Source organism: Bombina bombina, chromosome 5 (assembly GCF_027579735.1).
Source record: "Bombina bombina isolate aBomBom1 chromosome 5, aBomBom1.pri, whole genome shotgun sequence".
In the NCBI taxonomy this organism is placed as follows: Eukaryota; Metazoa; Chordata; class Amphibia; order Anura; family Bombinatoridae; genus Bombina; species Bombina bombina.
The window spans coordinates 939,812,567-939,834,055 of NC_069503.1; the positions used below are offsets into that span (position 1 = coordinate 939,812,567).

At 39.0% G+C, this 21,489-nt stretch overlaps 1 protein-coding gene across 1 annotated transcript in view; it reads left to right on the top strand.

Annotated features, from left to right (window-relative positions):
- The window catches only part of LY96 (lymphocyte antigen 96), a 141,600-nt gene extending 138,668 nt beyond the window's left edge, over window positions 1-2,932 (top strand). Inside the window, exon 5 of the mRNA XM_053715135.1 lies at window positions 928-2,932. Within this exon, the coding sequence (XP_053571110.1) occupies window positions 928-1,026 (99 nt within the window). The 3' untranslated portion in view covers window positions 1,027-2,932. The remainder of the gene's footprint in view (window positions 1-927) is intronic.
- The last annotated feature ends 18,557 nt before the right edge of the window (window positions 2,933-21,489 follow it).

Here is a 21,489-nt window from a genome sequence, read left to right on the forward strand (position 1 = left end):
CCATGCCTGCAAGACCTTTCTCCCAAAAATAGCCTCCAAAGAAGCAAAAGTATCAAATTTTAAAAACCCATGTGGAAGCTACCGCTCTAGTAGAATGAGCTGTAATCCTTTCAGGAGGCTGCTGGCCAGCAGTCTTATAAGCTAAGCGTATTATACTCCTTAGCCAAAAGAAAGAGAGGTTGCCGAAGCCTTTTGGCCTCTCCTCTGTCCAGAGTAGACAACAAACAATGCAGATGTTTGACAAAAATCTTTAGTAGCTTGTAAATAAAACTTTAAAGCACGAACCACGTCAAGATTGTGTAAAAGACGTTCCTTCTTTGAAGAAGGATTAGGACATAGTGACGGTACAACAATCTCCTGATTGATATTTGGAACAGTAATATAAGCACGTACAGTATTGGGTTCTGTTATTTTACTCTTTTTTACTTTAAATTGTTGTTTTATGTGTAATTGTGTTCTATTCCTTTTTTATATAAACACACTGTGACTCTTTTTGTTCATAATAAATATTCCTTTATTTTTTTCATTTGTCAAACCCTCGGTGTTTAAAGGCCACCAATGCCTTGATATAACAGCAGTTATATCAAATCACAAAGCCAAAACTGTAGGGGGAGGGTAAATCACTGCTTTTTATTACTAGCAGTTTTTTTTACTGGCAGCAGAGGAGCCTATTGTAGAACTTAGATATAGTTTTGGTAGGAGCCAATGTATGATCTTTTTTTTTTTTGTATGATCCCCTGGTAGCCATATTGCTGTGCCGAATGTTTGTAAATAACACATGGCAACCCTAGAGGCCAAAATAATTGATAAACGTTTTATAGGGTATTTAAAATTACAAAAATATTTAGATATCAAGTGATCAATATTACCATTTTCATTCATTGATTTTATACTTATTTTCTAATTATTATTTTGTTTTTTTTTCAGGGCTCATTGATTGCAAAATTGCTCATTTTTGCTGGGGAGCAAAAAGAGTTGGCGGTTGGATGTAATGTTACCTTCTTTGTCAAGAAATACATACTTTAAAGGGACATTAAACACTAAATAATTGCTAGATATAATTATGCATTCAAAGAAAAGAATAGTCTGAGAATAACATGTAGTTGTATTTTTAAAAGTTTCATTAGCTGTTTAAATATTGACAAAATAAGTGTAAAGTTTTAATGTCTATAAATCAATGGGAGCTGCCATGTTGTAACTTAAGTTACTTTCTCTGCTGTGACCAATTAGGGAAAGTTAAATAGGTCACTAGAGTGTGCAGCCAATAGCTGTGTGGAATAGTACAGTGCTCTACACTTCAATTTCTAGTAGGAACTGAAAAGCTCACAATTTCAGAATGGAAATACAGGAAACGGGGACAAAATACAAATTTAAAGTATATTGCAGATATATATATATATATATATATATATATGATTTATGATTTTATATTACCATTTCAAAGTGGTTTATTTCCCTTTAAGCTGTATGAACTATTTTTTAGCTAATATGGTACCTAATCACCAAAACGATAATACAAATTTGTAGTCACTTTAGAAGCATGACAGTGTTCCGCACTTCCATTTCTAGTCAGGAACTGAAAAACACACAATTTCAGAATGGAGTTACAGGAAAAGGGGACAAAATCAATAATGAAAATAAATATATTACAGAGCATTTTTTATATATACAATGTATCATTTTATATTACCATCTCAAAGTATTTAATGTCCCTTTAATGTATATGCTGAAAACATTAAATCATTATATGAACTATCTCCATATTTAAATACATTAATAACAGATTTCATATCTGCCATGGCAATATCTCAAATGCTATGTATAACTAAATTCATTATAATAATTTAACAAAATCAGCACATTATTATTTGTCATAAGTTATTGATTCATGCATTTTGAATTTATTAAGCTAAAGGGACATTAAAATGAATGAGATAGTAAAGACAACATTAAACTTTCAATATTGAGATGAAGAATGTAATTTTAAACAACTTCACAATTTACTTTTGTCACCTAATTAGCTTTTTAATCTTGGTATCCTTTGTTGAAGGATTAGCAATGTACTGCTTGGAGCTAGCTGAACACACTGGGTGAGCCAATGAAAAGAGACATATATATGCGCAGCCACCAATTAGGGGCTAGCTCCCAGTAGTGCAATGCTGCTTCAGAGCCTATTTAGGTATGCTTAGTAAATAGTAATTGAGGTATTTTGCTGGCACTTGTTTTTATATACTTTTTATGACATTTCATTTGCTATTAACACTCTGTGGATACCATCTTAAACTTTGTGGGGCTGATATTGTTTATGTGCATAGGCTAGTTACAGGTGATTTATATATATCATATGTATATATATATATATAATATAATGTAAATAGCAATTTTGATACGTTTATAGGAATATGTTTAAAATCTTTTGCATTATGCTTTCATTTATTGCTTTGAACTGAAAAAAACCAAGACAAACAGGATTACTTTTGAGATACTCCTGGAGTAATTTGATGATCATCAATTTACTTTAGAGGTCATTTGCACATCATCATACTAAGGTAATGACTTCAGAATGATTAGCAGATTACCTTACGGATTACTTCACAAGCATGAACAGCCATTGAATGACTCTAGAGTCATCTCATTTAAATATTTTGGCCTGTGGGCATACTTCAGAATGGCTTCTGATGACTAGGCCTGGAGTCATTGATTACTTCAGAATTACTCCAGGCAGATTATCCTTTTTGACTAGGGAAGTGAATACCATCTTGAATTTGAAGGGGCAGACAGCTATTATGTTTACTAGCCAATTAGTTAGTCATTTTAAATGGGGACACTTGCTGAAACGCGTCTGTAGTGTCATGTTCTTTCTTGCGTGTGTTTTTAATTTTAGACTACAATAAAGTTGGATTTTTAGAAGCTAGCAGTGGATCCATTTTTTTCATTTTATTATTGTTAAAGGGTTAATTCAACTGCACTTTACTGTAACCTTAAAATGTGTAAAAAGGCTATAATACGTTTCAGTTTTGGGTGACCTACCTATCCCTATCCCGAAAACAAGTATTAACGTATTAAAAGGCCTTTTCAGGAACATTTCTTTTGAAAAGGCTTTGTGGCTGCTGATTTTTAACAAGTGGATGTGACCAATTTGGACAGAAAGCAAAGAATAATTTTAAGAGAAAATCTCTCATTGATTGATCCCCTAATTAGTTAACAATAAAAAGCATGATCTACTTAAAGGGATGGTAAGCACCTTACAATTAACAGCTTCAGTGAAATACTTAGTTAAATCAAATGAGTTAAATGGACATTATACACTCATTTTTTCTTTGCATAAATGTTTTGTAGATGATCTATTTATATAGCCCATAAAGTTGTTTTTTTAAATAAATGTATAGTTTTGCTTATTTTTAAATAACATTGCTCTTATTTTTAGACTCCTAACCAAGCCTCAAAGTTTTAGGAGAATACCGTCAGCTACCTTCTCCAGCTTGCTCCTGTTTGTGTAAAGGGTCTTTTCATATGCAAAAGAAGGGGGAGGGGGGGAGTGTCTTATTTCCCACTTGCAGTGGGCTTTCCAACTACCTTTTCAACAGAGCTAAACTGAGAGCTTCTAAGTAAGTTTTTAAACAGTTTTATACTGGATTTTTATATCATTATCTGTGCATCTTATTCTTTATAGTAATGTCTATTAGATGCAGTTATATGAAAATTGGTGAATACTGTCTCTTTAAGGATATTTTTTAAATAAAGATTTTTTTTTTCCAATTGCCTAGATTTTGATATTGGAACTGAATGTGTTACGTTTTAAAATTCAGTTAAATGTTTTTCACTGATTTCTTTGCAAAATACTGTATTTGCTATCTCAAATGGGAAACATCTGATAATGTTTAAAGAGGAACATCAGTGTACTCTCTGCAACCACACACATTAAGAAACACTGCTTCCGGTAATGACATGGTTTTCAAAATAATTTTCTAGTCATACAGCATATACATTTATTAGCATTGTTTGGATTTTTGTGTGTGGAAAGAGCAAAATAAAGTTTAATCTACAGTTTTAGAGAGTTTAAAAAGTTTAAATACCTATACTTCATTCCTCATTTGCATTATTCATTATTTTGCTAAAATAAATTCCGATTATCCTGGCTTTGTGACAGAATAATCTAGATTTTATTAAAGAGACAGAGAAGAGTATTTTGCTATATATCTTTTCACTTTACTGCAGACAGCATTTACAAGAACAGTAAACTTTACAGAAAAGAAAAGAAAGCATTGAATATAACAGAGAAACCAATGAGAACAAGGCTTGAGATCTTATAGAAATAAAGGTCCAATGAGAGAAGCCCAAGTATCCATAAATTGACCAGAATGTAACCACTCCTCCTCTTTGATCTTTGATGTGAAAAACTCCAAAAACATTTAGAGAAAAATATAACAAAAGTCCCAAAAACTTAAGGCTGAAAAACAAGAACAGGACAACTGAAAAAGATGGTTGATTGAAGAAAAACGATCTTTTAAATCTTGAAGAACTTGAAAACTTGCTTGAATATGAATCAATTCTGGATGAACTTGATTGAAGAACCTCACTGTTGGGTGTAGAAATTTCCTTGAAACCCTGAAGAAGAGTTTGACACTGAAAGAATAAAAAAAATAAAATTAATATATCATATATAAAATAAATGTAAACATAAGGAGGGAACAAATTACATAACAATTTGTGTAGGGAAAATACTCGTCTCTGTCTCTTTAATAAAATCTAGATTATTCCGTCACAAAGCTATGATAATCTGAATTTTATTGCAAGGACAGAGACTCCTATTTTGCTAGTTTAAAGCAACATAGATTAAGAAACTAAATTAAATGGAATAGAGTGAATGGGTTTGAAATAAAATTACAAATAAAAAAAACAGGAAACACGCCAGGCACCAAAAAAATAATTATTGTATAAAAAGCTTAAACTTTATTGGTATTTAAACATAAAATGAGTACAAAAAAGAGTGTGGGGTAACCCCCAAAAACAGACTAACGCGTTTCGGCTAGGAGAGCCGTACTCATAATCCCTAAAACATCGACTGACACACTGGTTTAAATACCCAGTGTTCTAATGTGATAGGTGGGTTAGTTAATTAGAATTTAAAGGTAAATAAATAAATAAATGTTTCCCATCCATGAGCCAAATCCCCAAGATGTATTAATCTCCATAATTAGGTCCATGTCAAAGTAATTAATTCCTAAGGAGTATATTGATTTCAATAAGTGAGCCTATGACAAGAGGATAAGATCCTAATTGATATAAAACTTATTAATATCTACATCTATAGGAGAATGAACTCCCATATGTGCTAGGGCCAAAGGGTTTTATTTTTTAAAAAAAAATACTATTAGATCCTATGAATGAGCCTATGACAAGAGGATAGGAATTAAAAATGTGTTGATTTTGTTTTTTTTGTGATAGAATAAACCTGTAACTAAAGGATAGGAACACAAATATCTAAAGAATTACTTAACAGCAGAAGGAAAGGTGGTTCTCCATAAACTAAGACCAATAATTGATGAAATCATTTTCTGAATTCAGGCCCCAAGGTCTCTTTGTTTTGAGCCTGAATATCCAATACATTTCTTGTCTTGATAAAACTTTGAAGCGATCCCCTCCCCTCTTTTGAGGTTAAACTTTTTCAATAATCATCCATTTTAATGAATGACAATTAGTGATGTCGCGAACATAAAAATTTGGGTTCACGAACGTCGAACGCGAACTTCCGCAACTGTTCGCGAACGGGCGAACCGGGCGAACTGCCATAGACTTCAATAGGCAGGCGAACTTTAAAACCCACAGGGACTCTTTCTGGCCACAATAGTGATGGAAAAGTTGTTTCAAGGGGACTAACACCTGGACTGTGGCATGCCGGAGGGGGATCCATGCCAAAACTCCCATGGAAAATTACATGGTTGATGCAGAGTCTGGTTTTAATCCATAAAGGGCATAAATCACCTAACATTCCTAAATTGTTTGGAATAACGTGCTTTAAAACATCAGGTATGATGTTGTATCGATCAGGTAGTGTAAGGGTTACACTCGCTTCACAGTGACAGACCAAACTCCCCGTTTAAAGGGACAGTCTACACCAGAATTTTTATTCTTTTAAAAGATAGATAATCCCTTTATTACCCATTTCCCAGTTTTGCATAACTAACACATTTATAATAATATACTTTTAACCTCTGTGATTATCTTGTATCTAAGCCTCTGCAAACTGCCCCTTTTTTCAGTTCTTTTGACAGACTTGCAGTCTAGCCAATCAGTGCCTGCTCCCAGATAACTTCTCGTGGACGAGCACAGTGTTATCTATATGAAATATGTGAACTACCACCCTCTAGTGGTGAAAAACTGTTAAAATGCAATCTGAAAGAGGTGGGCTTCTAAGAAATTAGCATATGAACCTCCTAGGTTAAGCTTTCAACTATGAATAACAAGAGAACAAAGCAAAATTGGTGATAAAAGTAAATTGGAAAATTGTTTAAAATTACATGCTCTATCTGAATCATGAAAGTTTATTTTGGCCTAGACTGTCCCTTTAACGCACCGCAAACAACAAGCAGCCCATTTGCACAACCGCAAACTCCCCATTTGCACAAGGTTGGATACCAAGCTAACCATGTCCCGTTCCTTGTCCTCACTGATGTCATTGAAGGTCTCTTCCTCCACCCAGCCACGTACAACACCAAGGGTCCCCGAAAGGTGACAACAAGCCCCCTGGGACACCTGCTGTGTTTGGTCTTCCACCTCCTCAAAGCCACCTTCCTCCTCTGACTCCTCTTCTTCAGACTCCTCTCTCTGCGTTGCCTCTCTCTGCGTTATTATAAGGTGTGTTAAGTAGTACTATTCCTATCAGTTTAATCCCTGTTACGTCCCCTATCAGGGGACGTGTATATGGCATCGATTTTAGGAACCGGGAGATGGAAAAAGATGCTTGGTCGGTCCTCCTACTTCAAATTTGGGGCACTGCACGTGCAATCTAATGTGCCACCAGATATGAGTGGTGTGTTAAGTAGTTCTATTCTTATCAGTTTAATCCCTATTACGTCCCCTATCAGGGGACGTGTATATGGCATCGATTTTAGGAACCGGGAGATGGAAAAAGATGCTTGGTCGGTCCTCCTACTTCAAATTTGGGGCACTGCGCGTGCAATCTAATGTGCCACCAGATAGTAGTGGTGTGTTAAGTAGTACTATTCCTATCAGTTTAATCCCTGTTATGTGCCTTTTTTTTGGTTTGGTTTTTGAAGCCACAGTGCAGCACCAGAGGCCAGAAAAATTAGGCATGTACACATGCCTGAAAAATTAGGTATTGTTGCAGCCGCTGCTGTAGCAGCGGCCATAAAAATTGATGTTTGTTTCCCAGGCAGAAAGTGCCCTAAAACATTGCGGCTTGAACCCTAGTTGGTGGCGGATAAGTCACGCAAGTCATCCGGCATTCAGAGATAAAATACAGCAGCGTGTGGACCATTTTTATCCCAAGGCAGCTCATCTCATCAGGCATTTTTTAGTTGAATGTATCGCCCACTGTCAGTCCCTTCGGGATCCATCCCTCATTCATCTTAATAAAGGTGAGTTAATCTAGACTTTTTTGACCTAGGCGACTTCTCTTCTCAGTGACAATACCTCCTGCTGCACTGAAGGTCCTTTCTGACAGGACACTTGAAGCGGGGCAGGCCAGAAGTTCTATCGCAAATTGGGATAGCTCAGGCCACAGGTCAAGCCTGCACACCCAGTAGTCAAGGGGTTCATGGCTCCTCAGAGTGTCGATATCTGCAGTTAAGGCGAGGTAGTTTGCTACCTGTCGTTCGAGTCGTTCTCTGAGGGTGGACCCCGAAGGGCTGTGGCGATGCGTAGGACTTAAAAAGCTCCGCATGTCCTCCATCAACAACACGTCTGTAAAGCGTCCTGTCCTTGCTGGCATGGTCGTGGGAGGAGGAGGATTACTTTCACCTCTTCCCCTGTTAGATTCACGTTGTGCTGTGACATCACCCTTATACGCTGTCTAAAGCATACTTTTTAATTTATTTTGGAACTGTTGCATCCTTTCCGACTTGCGGTAATTCGGTAACATTTCAGGCACTTTATGCTTATACCGGGGGTCTAGTAGCGTGGACACCCAGTACAGGTCGTTCTCCTTCAGCTTTTTTATACGAAGGTCCCTCAACAGGCACGACAGCATGAAAGACCCCATTTGCACAAGGTTGGATGCCGAGCTACTCATGTCCCGTTCCTCGTCCTCAGTGATCTCACTGAAGGTATCTTCTTCCCCCCATCCACGTACAACACCACGGGTACCAGATAGGTGACAACAAGCACGCTGGGATGCCTGTTGTGGTTGGTCTTCCTCCTCCTCCTCAAAGCCACATTCCTCCTCTGACTCCTCTTCCTCACAATCCTCTTCCAGCGTTGCCGCAGGTCCAGCAAGCGATGCTGATAAGGCTGTTTCTGGTGGTGATGGTGACCACAACTCTTCCTCCTCCTCTTCACGCTCATCTACGGCCTGATCCAGCACTCTTCGCAGGGCACGCTCCAGGAAGAAAACAAATGGTATGATGTCGCTGATGGTGCCTTTCTGTGCGACTGACTAGGTTTGTCACCTCCTCAAAAGGACGCATGAGCCTACAGGCATTGCGCATGAGCGTCCAGTAACATGGCAAAAAAATTCCCAGATCTGCAGAGGCTGTCCTAGCACCCCGTTCATACAAATAGTCGTTAACAGCTTTTTCTTGTTGGATCAGGTGGTTGAACATTAGGAGTGTTGAATTCCAACGTGTCGGGCTGTCGCAAATCAAGCGCCTCACTGGCATGTTGTTTCGCCGCTGGATATCTGAAAAGTGCGCCATGGCCGTGTAGGAACTCCTGAAATGGCCACACACCTTCCTGGCCTGCTTCAGGACATCCTGTAAGCCTGGGTACTTATGCACAAAGCGTTGTACGATCAGATTACACACATGTGCCATGCATGGCACATGTGTCAACTTGCCCAAATTCAATGCCGCCACCAAATTTCTTCCATTGTCACTAACCACTTTGCCGATCTCCAGTTGGTGTGGAGTCAGCCACTGATCCACCTGTGTGTTCAGGGCAGACAGGAGTGCTGGTCCAGTGTGACTCTCTGCTTTCAGGCAAGTCAACCCCAAGACGGTGTGACACTGCCGTATCCGGGATGTGGAATAGTACCTGGGGAGCTGGGGGGGTGCCGTTGATGTGGAGCAAGGCGCAGCAGCAGAAGAGGACTCAGCCGAAGAGGTTATGGAAGAGGATGGAGTAGGAGGAGTAGAGGAAGTGGCAGCAGGCCTGCCTGCAAGTCGTGGCGGTGTCACCAACTCCTCTGCAGAGCCACGCATTCCATGCTTGGCAGCCGTCAGCAGGTTTACCCAATGCACAGTGTATGTGATATACCTGCCCTGACCATGCTTTGCAGACCAGGTATCAGTGGTTAGATGGACCCTTGCCCCAACACTGTGTGCCAGACATGCCATTACTTCCTTTTGCACAATCGAGTACAGGTTGGGGATTGCCTTTTGTGCAAAGAAATTTCGGCCGGGTACCTTCCACTGCGGTGTCCCAATAGCTACAAATTTTTTGAACGCCTCAGACTCCACCAGCTTGTATGGTAAAAGCTGGCGGGCTAAGAGTTCATTCAAGCCAGCTGTCAGATGCCGGGCAAGGGGGTGACTTTGTGACATTGGCTTCTTACGCTCAAACATGTCCTTGACAGACACCTGACTGTGGGCAGATGAGCAGGAACTGTTCAAGTCGAGAGACGGCGTGGCGGATGGTTGAGAGAGGGCAAGGAGGACAGCAGTGGTTGACGTGGCTGAAGATGCTGGACCAGGAGGAGGATGGCGGCTTTGAGTTTGTGTGCTGCTTGTACTCATGTGTTGATCCCATAGGCGTTTGTGATGTGCGATCATGTGCCTTCGCAAAGCAGTTGTACCTAGGTGAGTGTTGGACTTCCCACGACTCAGTTTCTTTTGGTACAGGTTGCAAATGGCATCGCTGTTGTCAGAGGCAGACACACAAAAAAAATACCACACTGCTGAGCTCTGCAATGACGGCATTCTGGTGGTGGCAACAGCATGCGTTGATTGGCGTGCTGTCTGGCTGACCCCGGGTGCCGATGCATGCTGTCTGACTGTGCCACTAGCTCCTTGCGACGACCTCCCCTCCTTCCAACTCGTCTCCTCCTCCTCTCTGTCTCCCCATCTGAACTTTCCCCCTCTTCTTCTTCTCTTCTAGCGGGCACCCACGTGACATCCACGGACGCATCGTCATCATCAACCGCTTCACTTGTATCTGACAAGTCAACAAAGGAAGCAGCAGCGGGTACAACATCATCATCATCACACCATACGTCCATGTGTGTAATGCTGCCTGACTGAGACATATCCCTGTTATCTACATCCTCTGGTAATAATGGTTGCGCATCACTATCACTCATTTCTTCCAACTGATGTGTAAATAACTCCTCTGACAGATGAAGTGAAGCGGCTGTGGTGCTAGTGTTGGTGGTGGCGGCAGGCGGGCGAGTGGTAACTTGAGAGGTGCCCGAAGCTAAGCTGGAGGAGGATGGTGCGTCAAGGTTCCGAGCGGAAGCTGTAGAAGATTGGGTGTCCTGTGCTAGCCAGTCAACTATGTCCTCAGAGTCAGAAATGTTCGAGTTCGGGGTACGTGGCCTCTGAACACTGGGCATTATTCTAGGGCCAAAGGGAATCACAGCACCACAAACACGATGGCCCCTGCGGGGTGGCCTGCCTCTGCCTGTCATTTTTTTTTTGATTAGTGGTACTATGCGTGAGAGCTACTGTGACAACAGATATGAGTGGCACTGTGCACTGGCAGAAGTTGGCAGAGTAGACGCTGTAGGCCTGACACACACGCTTGCAGACAACTAACTGCTATTCAATCTATTACAGTCAAAATTGTATTTTTTTTTTAAATGTACACTACTGTTACACCAGATATGAGTTGCTCTGGTGTGACACTGCCCTGGCAGGCACTGAAACGCACACGTGTGAAGGAAACTGACTGCTATTATTTAACACAGTCAAAAAAGTGTTTTTTTTTTTTAAATGTATACTACTGTTACACCAGATATGAGTTGCACTGGGGTGACACTGTGCCTTGGCAGGCAGGCACTTAAACGCACACGTGTGAAGGAAACTGACTGCTATTATTTAACACAGTCAAAAAAGTGTTGTTTTTTTTAAAACTACACTACTGTTACACCAGATATGAGTTGCACTGGGGTGACATTGTGCCCTGGCAGGCAGGCAGGCAGGCACTTAAACGCACACGTGTGAAGGAAACTGACTGCTATTATTTAACACAGTCAAAAAAGTGTTGTTTTTTTTAAATCTACACTACTGTTACACCAGATATGAGTTGCACTGGGGTGACACTGTGCCCTGGCAGGCAGGCAGGCACTTAAACGCACACGTGTGAAGGAAACTGACTGCTATTATTTAACACAGTCAAAAAAGTGTTGTTTTTTTTAAATCTACACTACTGTTACACCAGATATGAGTTGCACTGGGGTGACACTGTGCCCTGGCAGGCAGGCACTGAAACGCACACGTGTGAAGGAAACTGACTGCTATTATTTAACACAGTCAAAAAAGTGTTGTTTTTTTAAAATCTACACTACTGTTACACCAGATATGAGTTGCACTGGGGTGACACTGTGCCCTGGCAGGCAGGCACTTAAACGCACACGTGTGAAGGAAACTGACTGCTATTATTTAACACAGTCAAAAAAGTGGTTTTTTTTTAAATCTACACTACTGTTACACCAGATATGAGTTGCACTGGGGTGACACTGTGCCCTGGCAGGCAGGCACTTAAACGCACACGTGTGAAGGAAACTGACTGCTATTATTTAACACAGTCAAAAAAGTGTTTTTTTTTTAAATCTACACTAGTTACACCAGATATGAGTTGCACTGGGGTGACACTGTGCCCTGGCAGGCAGGCACTTAAACGCACACGTGTGAAGGAAACTGACTGCTATTATTTAACACAGTCAAAAAAGTGTTTTTTTTTAAATCTACACTACTGTTACACCAGATATGAGTTGCACTGGGGTGACACTGTGCCCTGGCAGGCAGACACTTAAACGCACATGTGTGAAGGAAACTGACTGCTATTATTTAACACAGTCAAAAAAGTGTTTTTTTTTTTTAAATCTACACTACTGTTACACCAGATATGAGTTGCACTGGGGTGACACTGTGCCCTGGCAGGCAGGCACTTAAACGCACATGTGTGAAGGAAACTGACTGCTATTATTTAACACAGTCAAAAAAGTGTTGTTTTTTTTAAAATCTACACTACTGTTACACCACATATGAGTGGTGGCACTGGGCAAGTGGGCACAGTATACGCTGTGAGCCTGACACACACGCTGGCAGGCAGGCAACTGCAATTAGATTACACAGGTAAAAAAAAAAGCAGCCCTAAAAAGGGCTTACAGCAGAGATCAGATGAGTCCTTCAGGACTGTAGTGGACACTGAATACACTAGCCTAGCTATAGATTTCCCTACTAAATCAGCAGCAGCTACACTGTCCCTCCTCTCACTAACAATGCAGCTTCCGAATGAATCTAAAATGGATGCTGTCCAGGAGGTAGGAGGGTCTGGGAGGGAGTGTCTGCTGCTGATTGGCTGGAATGTGCCTGCTGACTGTGAGGTACAGGGTCAAAGTATTACTCAATGATGACGAATAGGGGGCGGATTGAACATCGCATATGTTCGCCTGCCGCGGCGAACGCGAACATGCTATGTTCGCCGGGAACCATTCGCCGGCGAACAATTCGCGACATCACTAATGACAATCCTTGTCATGCCGTTGTACAAAGTGGGTCACCAGTGTAGTACTACTCGTACCCACCCGGATAGTGGACAAATGTTCACGTATCCTAGAGCGGATATCTCTGGTAGTCAATCCTATATACTGTAAATTACATACTGTACACCAAAGTAGGTAAATACAATAAGTAGATCTACAGTTTAAACATGATGAAATTTCAAAAGTTTCCCCTGTAACCGCTGAGGAAAAAGAGGTACACACCTGAACATATTCACATGCCTTGCATTGTGAATATCCACACTAAAAGGTCCCCTTGTGTCTAAGCCAGGAGGATGATGCAGCTGTCTCAGAAATTGGTCTTTTTAGCTGAGAGGGGGAAATCAGATTTCCTATTGTTTTGTTCCTCCTATAGGAAAACCTACAGCCTTTCTTGACCGTTTCCGTGAGAGCATCATCAGCTACCAATAATCGAAAGTGATTGCGGATTATACCACAAATCTGTGTATATTGGGCTGAATAATCTGTCACAAAGGTTAGTGTGTTGTCTTTTTTCTTTCTTGGGATATTTTTATCCTGTAGAAGGGTATCCCTTGGTATATGGTTCACTTCATGTCTTGCCCTCTTGATGACCTTTCTACTATAGACCCGTTGTTGCAGACGTCTTTCCAAGTCATCTGCATGTGTGTTATAACTTTGGGGCATAGTACAATTTCGTTTAATTCGCACAAATTGGCCTTTGGCCACTGAGTGGGGCATGTGTTTGGGATGGCAACTTTTTGCGTGTCCGAGGCTATTCCCCGTGATGGGTTTCCTATACACGTGAGGAAACTCTTCCAGAAGGCCAGCCCCTTAGTTCAAGATCCAGGTAATGTACCCAGCCTGTATTATACTCAAATGTGAATCGTAGATTCACTTCATTGAGTCCCAGGTAATTAACAAAAGTGTGTGCCTGTTCCTTGTTCCCCTTCCAAACAAATAGAATGTCATCTATGTAGCGGATATATAATCTAATTTTCGATCTGAAGGGGTTTCCAGCCGCATAGATGTGGGATAGCTCCCACCAACCCATGAACAGGTTGGCGTAGGTGGGTGCGAACTTCGCCCCCATAGTGGTCCCACGTCTCTGCAGGTAGAATTCCCCCTCAAATTGAAAATAGTTATGGGACAGCAAGATACGCAGGATACGTCACTTTGCTAGGACCTATCGGATTAGAGGTAGAAGTGACACGCTAGATACGTCACCTGACCGGCCCTATTTGAACGCCTGACAACACAGGATACTTGGCTCCTTGCACCAGGAGGACGCCATCAGGTATCAGCTACATTGGGGAAGGCGCAATGTTAGCATGCATATAATATTAGTGCTGTATTTTGAAATGGACACATTTGCATAAATATAAAAATACAATTATACTTTAACGCTCTCCAGAGGGTAGTTTATAGTATTTTTTCCGGTTAAATCAAAGTGGGGCATACTTTATGGACTAGTTGGGACTTTCCTTTTTCTATTTTTGAAATAAAATTGTCTAAAAACTTTATCTGAAGACCAATCCGCAGCATTAAGAATATCTTGAAGAGCAGCCGATTTGGAAAAAGCTTTTGAAGCTGAAGCTCCTCTAATAGAATGGGAAGAAAAAATTACTATCTACCCCAACTTGGGTCATGACCCATTTAACCCATCTACTAATAGTAGGAGAAGAAACAGGTAAATGAGGTAAAGCATATGAAATAAGAAGTTGATTATGAGAAGATGATCTTAACGGTAAGGTTCTTTGTTCATACTCCTTGAGAGAAAGAACTACACAAAGTTTTGGATGTTCAGTAAAATAAGGATAAACAATAGAAGATAAGGTTTTATTTCTACGAGAAATAGATAAAATAACCCTTGAGGAAAAAAACATTTAGAATTAAAGTCAAAAGCTTACAAAAGCTGACAACTCCAGAAGAAGATACCAAACCGGAGTCTGCCAAAAGGGAGTTATTATCAGAAGGGATGTCTGTTGATGCTTGACAAACAGAATGGTTCAAAGAATCATCGGAAATGGAGGGAAGGCATACGCTCCCGAATCTGGCCACTGTTGAAGAAAAGCATCTATTGCTAGAGCCTGAGGATCTGGTCTGCAACTGTAGCAAGGAAAAATCTGATGATTCAGACGAAAGCAAATAGATCTATTGAAAATGGACCCCTCAGAGATTGAATCTTCTGAAAAATCGACAAATTTAACTTCCAATCGCAGAAATCTGTGAGGTATCTTAATCCCCAATCTGCCATCTGATTGTTTAGACCTGGAATATATTCTGCCTGAATAGATATATTCTGAGATAAACAATCGTGAATTAAAATTTTGGTTAAATCCGATAAACGTTTTGAAGCAGTACCTCCTAGACGGTTGATATAGCGAACTGCAGAGATGTTGTCCATCCGAAGAAGAACAGTTATAGGACTGCAAAGGCTCCTGCTAATTGCTCCAGACAATTTATATGGAGATGTTTCTCTGAAGGAGACCATTTCCCTCCTGTAATTAGGGAACCACATCTTGCACCCCAATCTGATTTGCTTGCATCTGACTCTATTATCAAATCTGGAGAACTTCCGAAAATTGCTTTCCCTTTCCATGCCTCTATGCCACCAATTCAATTCCTCCATGGCTTCCTTGGATAAAGAGATTTTGTGATGATAAGAGAAACCCTTCCGAAGATAAAATATTTTCAATCTTTGAAGCGCTCTGTACTGAAGAGGAGCTGGGAAGATTGCCTGAATGGAGGAAGAAAGAAGGCTGATATCTCTGGCTAAAAAAGGGATAGAAAACAAATCCTTCTTGAGAAGATAAATAATTTCCTTCTTGTGAACTGCTTGTGCAATGCTGCCCCCTGCAGATTCGAGGGGGTGTCAATCAACCCGATCGCATTCAATTGGGCTTATTGCTGTCCTCCGCTCAGAGCGGAGTTCTTAAGACTGCTGCTTCTTAACTCCTGTTTCCGGAGAGCCTAAAGGCTCGTGCGGAAACAGGGCGAGTTGGCCCCATTCAGGGCATAGTAAATCGGCCCCTCTATGTATATTTGTAAATTAGTATTGATCTAGGCCCATTTTGGTATATTTGATGCCGCTATTTGGCTGCCAAATATGATCATATATTAAAAAAAAAACACTTTTTTGCAGTTTCTCATTGAACTTATTAACACACAATCACTACAGTCATAAGACAAATGGTTAAAAAAGATTATTTGGGGTCCTTTGTTCAGAAACAGCAGCCATGCATGGCAATGCCATTGGTTTTTCGCAATTAAAAAGGCTTCTAATTGCACCTGTGCACCGCACTTTTGAAATTCCTGGCAGTGAAGGGGTTAATCAGTTATCTTGTAACGTTAACATTTGCTATAATGTATAGATTACCCTCCACTCTGACACCACCCATCCCCAATCCCTACCTGATCTCTCCCAAACTCTCTTGTCTGGCAAGATTCTATAAGATGTCTCGTCAATATAAGAAGGTATTGTTTTTTACTTTGGGAACTGTGTATCTTATTAAAATGAGTTCACTAATATGCTTATGTTCAGCACACTTAATTTACAATATAATGCTGAGTAAAATAAGCTGATGATTTCTTTCTATACTGGGAAATTTTTGAGAATCAGGCTCTAAATATTGATGTCACTGTAGGGCTCAATGATAAAAGAATTGTGGTTTTGGCAATATTTTAAAAAGTGATCTGATTGTTTGAAGCAGTCTCGCTGCGAGGCATTTTACCATACAGCTCTGTGGGTGCTTTTCTGATACTGGTGGAATTTTAAAAGCAGCATCACCACCTACACTGAAGGCGTAAAGGGAATGATCCCAGACTGTATTGATTGGAAATATAATTTACATGTGTCAGCCGAGACTCAGCCCTTTTCTTACAATACAATAGTGAAACTGGGACAAGAACAATACACCTATAAGTGCTGGGGGTTGTGGGTATATTGTGTACATATGTATACACTTTGTGCTAGATTACAAGTGGCGCACTTAAGTCTGTATTAACTTGCGTGTATATTACAAGTTGAATTTTAAAGGAATTTGCTCTTGTCAGGCGTATATACATAAATAAACACCTATATACACACGTATATACTATACATATATACACATATACAGTATATACACTTTGGAGCCATTTCCACTGTTACTTTTAACTATAAAAATTCATGTTTAATCAATTTTAATATTTTATATTGTATTTTGCTGTTTTTTACTGTAAATATTTTACATTCCAATGTTCTTCACATATAAGAAAATGTTCTTTACATTTTAAATAGATATTTATATATATATATTGGTATATATTGTATGTAATTTTAAATACAATGTCATATTGTTATGTATTTTATAGATCAAGTTTCACTTTTACCCTATCAATTGACCTTTAACTGTCTATTTAGAATATAGAGGTAAATTCTCTCTCTCTATATATATTTTCGTTAAATGAATTTTTTTCTTAATTTAGCATTATCTATTTGACACCTATTTTTGTGTCATACATAGTTGTTGTTTTTACCCTTAACTGTAATATAGCAGAACATTACCTGTTTTTCTAGTAGGCCTTTGGAGGAGCAAGATCATGTGAGAAGCTCCTAAATCATTCTTATAGATGGTCACTATAACCAGTGGGCAGCCTCTGACGAAGTAGGGAGTTCCCCTACGAAACGCATTAGGCAACACCCACCATCTACGCGTCACTTACCCACAGCTGATCTACTAGCCGGCTGCACTTTCTTTTGAGCGGTTGTGAGGTGTTTGGGGCGATACATTCAACAGAGTGTTTTACTTACTGTTATTTCTTATGGGACACTGAATCAGCACCACATTTTGGAGTTGCCCAGCTGGATCGATAGAACTTTGGGATCCTTGAAGACATCTCTGGGAATCTACGGTAGAGCTGTGAGATTCTCACATGTGTACCTATTCATGCATTTATAATACCTTATAACTGTTTGAGGTTATTATGTGTGAGTGTGTATTTGTTATTCTGTAAATACATTTTTAACAAGTTTTAACATACTACGCTTAGAGGAGTGTGCGCCCCTGTTCCTCTCTTCTGTTTCCTACTTTATCTTGATCCTCTCTCCAGTGCCGTGTATTGGAGGGGCTGCAACTACCCAGCGTTTACAGATTCCTTTAAAAGATATTCCTTTATTGGATGGATACAACCATTGGATCTGCACACATATCTTTTTAATTTGTGTATTTGTGTTAAATTTGCTAATTTCACTTATTTTAACACCCTATATAGTATAATGTTTATTATGATTGATATGGTTATATAGGGTTCTCCTTTTTGTGTATTTGCATTTTTTCTACCCGGTGTTTTTTATATCCATTGGTTATCTGGTTATAGGAGCTGACCTATACATTGTATCATATTTCACTATTTCAGTGTATGTGTGTATATATACTATTGTATAGCAATCAATAGTTTTAACCCCTAATAGTGTTACTATATGCACTGTTCATTTCTTTTACCAGTGTTAACTTATTTGAACCTACCAATATGACCAATAAATATGGCAAATATTTCAATACTACCAATAGAAGTAGGATTTTATCTACCAACTTTGAAAGTGAACCAAATAACTCCACAAATCCAGAACTCCTTTTTAAAAGACTAGAAAAACTTTCAAAGATGCAAGTTAGACACTGGTATGATATGATATCTTGGAAAATTTTGAAAGCAATAGCCTCATACCGAATGGTTTGAGAGTGTCTAAAAATTGCATTTTTGAATTGGATGAAGTTGAATACAGAATGGGAGGAAGCTCTGGATGAGTGTTCCCCTAAATTGATTAATATTGCCATTAAATTTAGGGAAAAGAAAGTGAATCTTCTGATAGATCAAATAAGAGAGATTGAAGAAGATTTAGAAAAATGTGGAGAGAATGAACACTTCAGAGAGTTAGATGAAAGGAATAGGTTATCAATAGCAGCCTTTGAACAGGAGGTAATTAAAACCAAAAAGAAAAAAATAAATAATGCCTATTTGATAATGAATCCTACAAATACAGAAAATAATCCAATTACTGCTACTAGTGAAAACACAGAGATAGAAAACAGATCTAACAGATTTCATATAAATGGTCAGCCCAAGTACAAACAGAACAAAAAGAAGGGCTCTAAACCAAATTTCACTTACAATCACAAAAGGGATAATAATGTAGATGGAGATAAATACTACAATACAAAACCCACCGTGGTGGCCCTTTGATACAGCCACCACGGCGAAACGCGTCAGTGGCGTCCCCTTTCCCTCTCCCTCTTTTTAGATAGCTATGCTTACTTTTATAAAGAAACAGGTGTATATATGGAAATATACGGTAAAGCGCTATAAACTCATCCCAATATATATGATATAATAATAACCGTGTATGCGATAGGTCAATACAAGGTATATATAAATGAAATAATTAACAATATATGGGTACACCGGTAGCTGGATTATACATACAGCCAGTACACAGGTACTTACAAAGTCCAGAGTCCAAATAGATGATAATTCAGTCCAAAATATATCTCCAAAGTCACAGAGAGAGATAAAAAAAAGTGTGTGTGGTCCCGCTGCTCCTCTAAGAAGAACTTCCAAAGTTCCCAAGAAACTATACACAAAAGAGAAAAAGAGAGGAGCGCCGACTCTAATGTAGGGATAAAACAATTTATTATAACATATAAGACGGTTCAAAAACACTCACAAGATAGAAGGGGTAAAGTTCATATCAAGGCCGTCTGCCGTGAATATTCCCCTGATGTCAGTTCACAATCACTCCGATGTTAGGAGATGTGTGGTCAAGGTGTTGAAGTCTCACGCTGTGTAACTAGTCCTTACAATACCGCTCTGCAGTCGCGGGTAGTGACGTTGAGTTCAGCGTGCAGTCTCCGTTGTTGAAAGTGGATCAGTGCACTACGGATCCCTTGTGGGGACAAAAGAAGTAGCAAGCCTGTGTTTTTCTTCTACGCGTTTCGTCCTGATCGACAGGACTTTGTCAAGAATACTAGAACAGCTCTACTGGCACCTTAATATACCAGCATTTAACCAATGCGGTTCAGGCTCTGGATTGATGTAAATCAGGCAGGTAATAGAAATTCGCTAGCTGATGTACAATTCTTGTTAAAGAACCATGCACATTACAAACTACAATATAAGGATATTAAGAATACTAAAAATACTTACGACAATCCGTGTAAATAGATATAAAATAAAAGGGCAATCAGAATAGATATGCAAATATAAAAGTGAACACGTAAATGTCACAAAGCAGCAGCAAATTCATACATAACAAGTGTTAATGGATCACATATACTATATATACTTCATAAATTATATAAGTTAAAATCATTAGATAATATACTGATACATACCTATGGTTCAAATATTAGATCATAATTCATAGTCATTCTCATAAATGCATAATTCATAGGGATTTCTATATACTCACTGAAAGATAAAATCATTAAAAGAGAAATATAACACTTCACTACTAATAAAAATTATGTACCAGATCGCTAAGACATATATATAGAGAACCAATTAAAAAAGGATAAAAATAGGAGAAAAAACTGTGAAGGGGATGCAAGGTAAAAATTACTTAGTAAAAAATTACTTCATAAAAAAGCTTGTATATCTAGTTCAATGTTTAACCCTTTAGGTTCTAATCAGTCTAAAGTTTTAATCCAATAGGTTTCTCTTTGTCTCAGTTTCAACAACCTGTTGGTATCCCATTTGTCTGGTGCTACCCATTCAATGACTTTTATACTGAGATCATTTGGGTTTTGGTTGTGGCAAACTTTAAAGTGGTGTGAAACACTATGGTTGTCGAAACCTGACTCAATATTTTTGACATGCTCTCTGAGTCTGTATTTAATTTTCCTTTTAGTCCTACCTATATAAATTTTTCCACATTTACAGCTCAACTGATATACAACATAGGTAGTATGGCATGTGCATCTGAATTTGCATTTGTATATCCGTTTGCCATTGTAGTTAGTGAATGTAGTGTGATTGCTATCAATTAAAGGGCACATAATACATTCAGAGACCTTGCATGGATACAGGCCTACATTACTACCACACCAGCTAGTAAGAGTGCCATTTGATATTTTTTGTCTAAGTTTGGTGGGTGCTATGTAATTTTTAAGATCTTTATTTTTCCTAAATATAACTTCAGGCTTATCACTAAGTACCTTCTGTAACACTGGATCAAGTTTTAACACATTCCAGTGTTTATTAATAATCTTTTTAATATGGTAGTGTTGGTTGTTATACCTTGTGATACATTTAACAGAACCCTCCTTTTGATTATTTCTATTGGTCTTCCTTTTATTCTCATATTGGTTAGTGATAAGGGCTTCTCTATCCATATTTTGGGCTCTAGTTCTGGCGGTGTTAAGAAGTTCTCTATTGTAACCTTTCTCTAAAAATGTATCTGTTAGAAAGTCAGCTTCTTTATTGTAATCCTCTATGTGTGTGCAGTTGCGTCTGATTCTCTGGTATTGCCCTAGTGGAATATTGTTTTTCCACTGTTTATAGTGGCCACTTTTGGCATTTAATAAACCATTTCTGTCCGTAGGTTTATGATAATTTTTTACACATACTTTATTGGTGTGGTTGTCGCAATA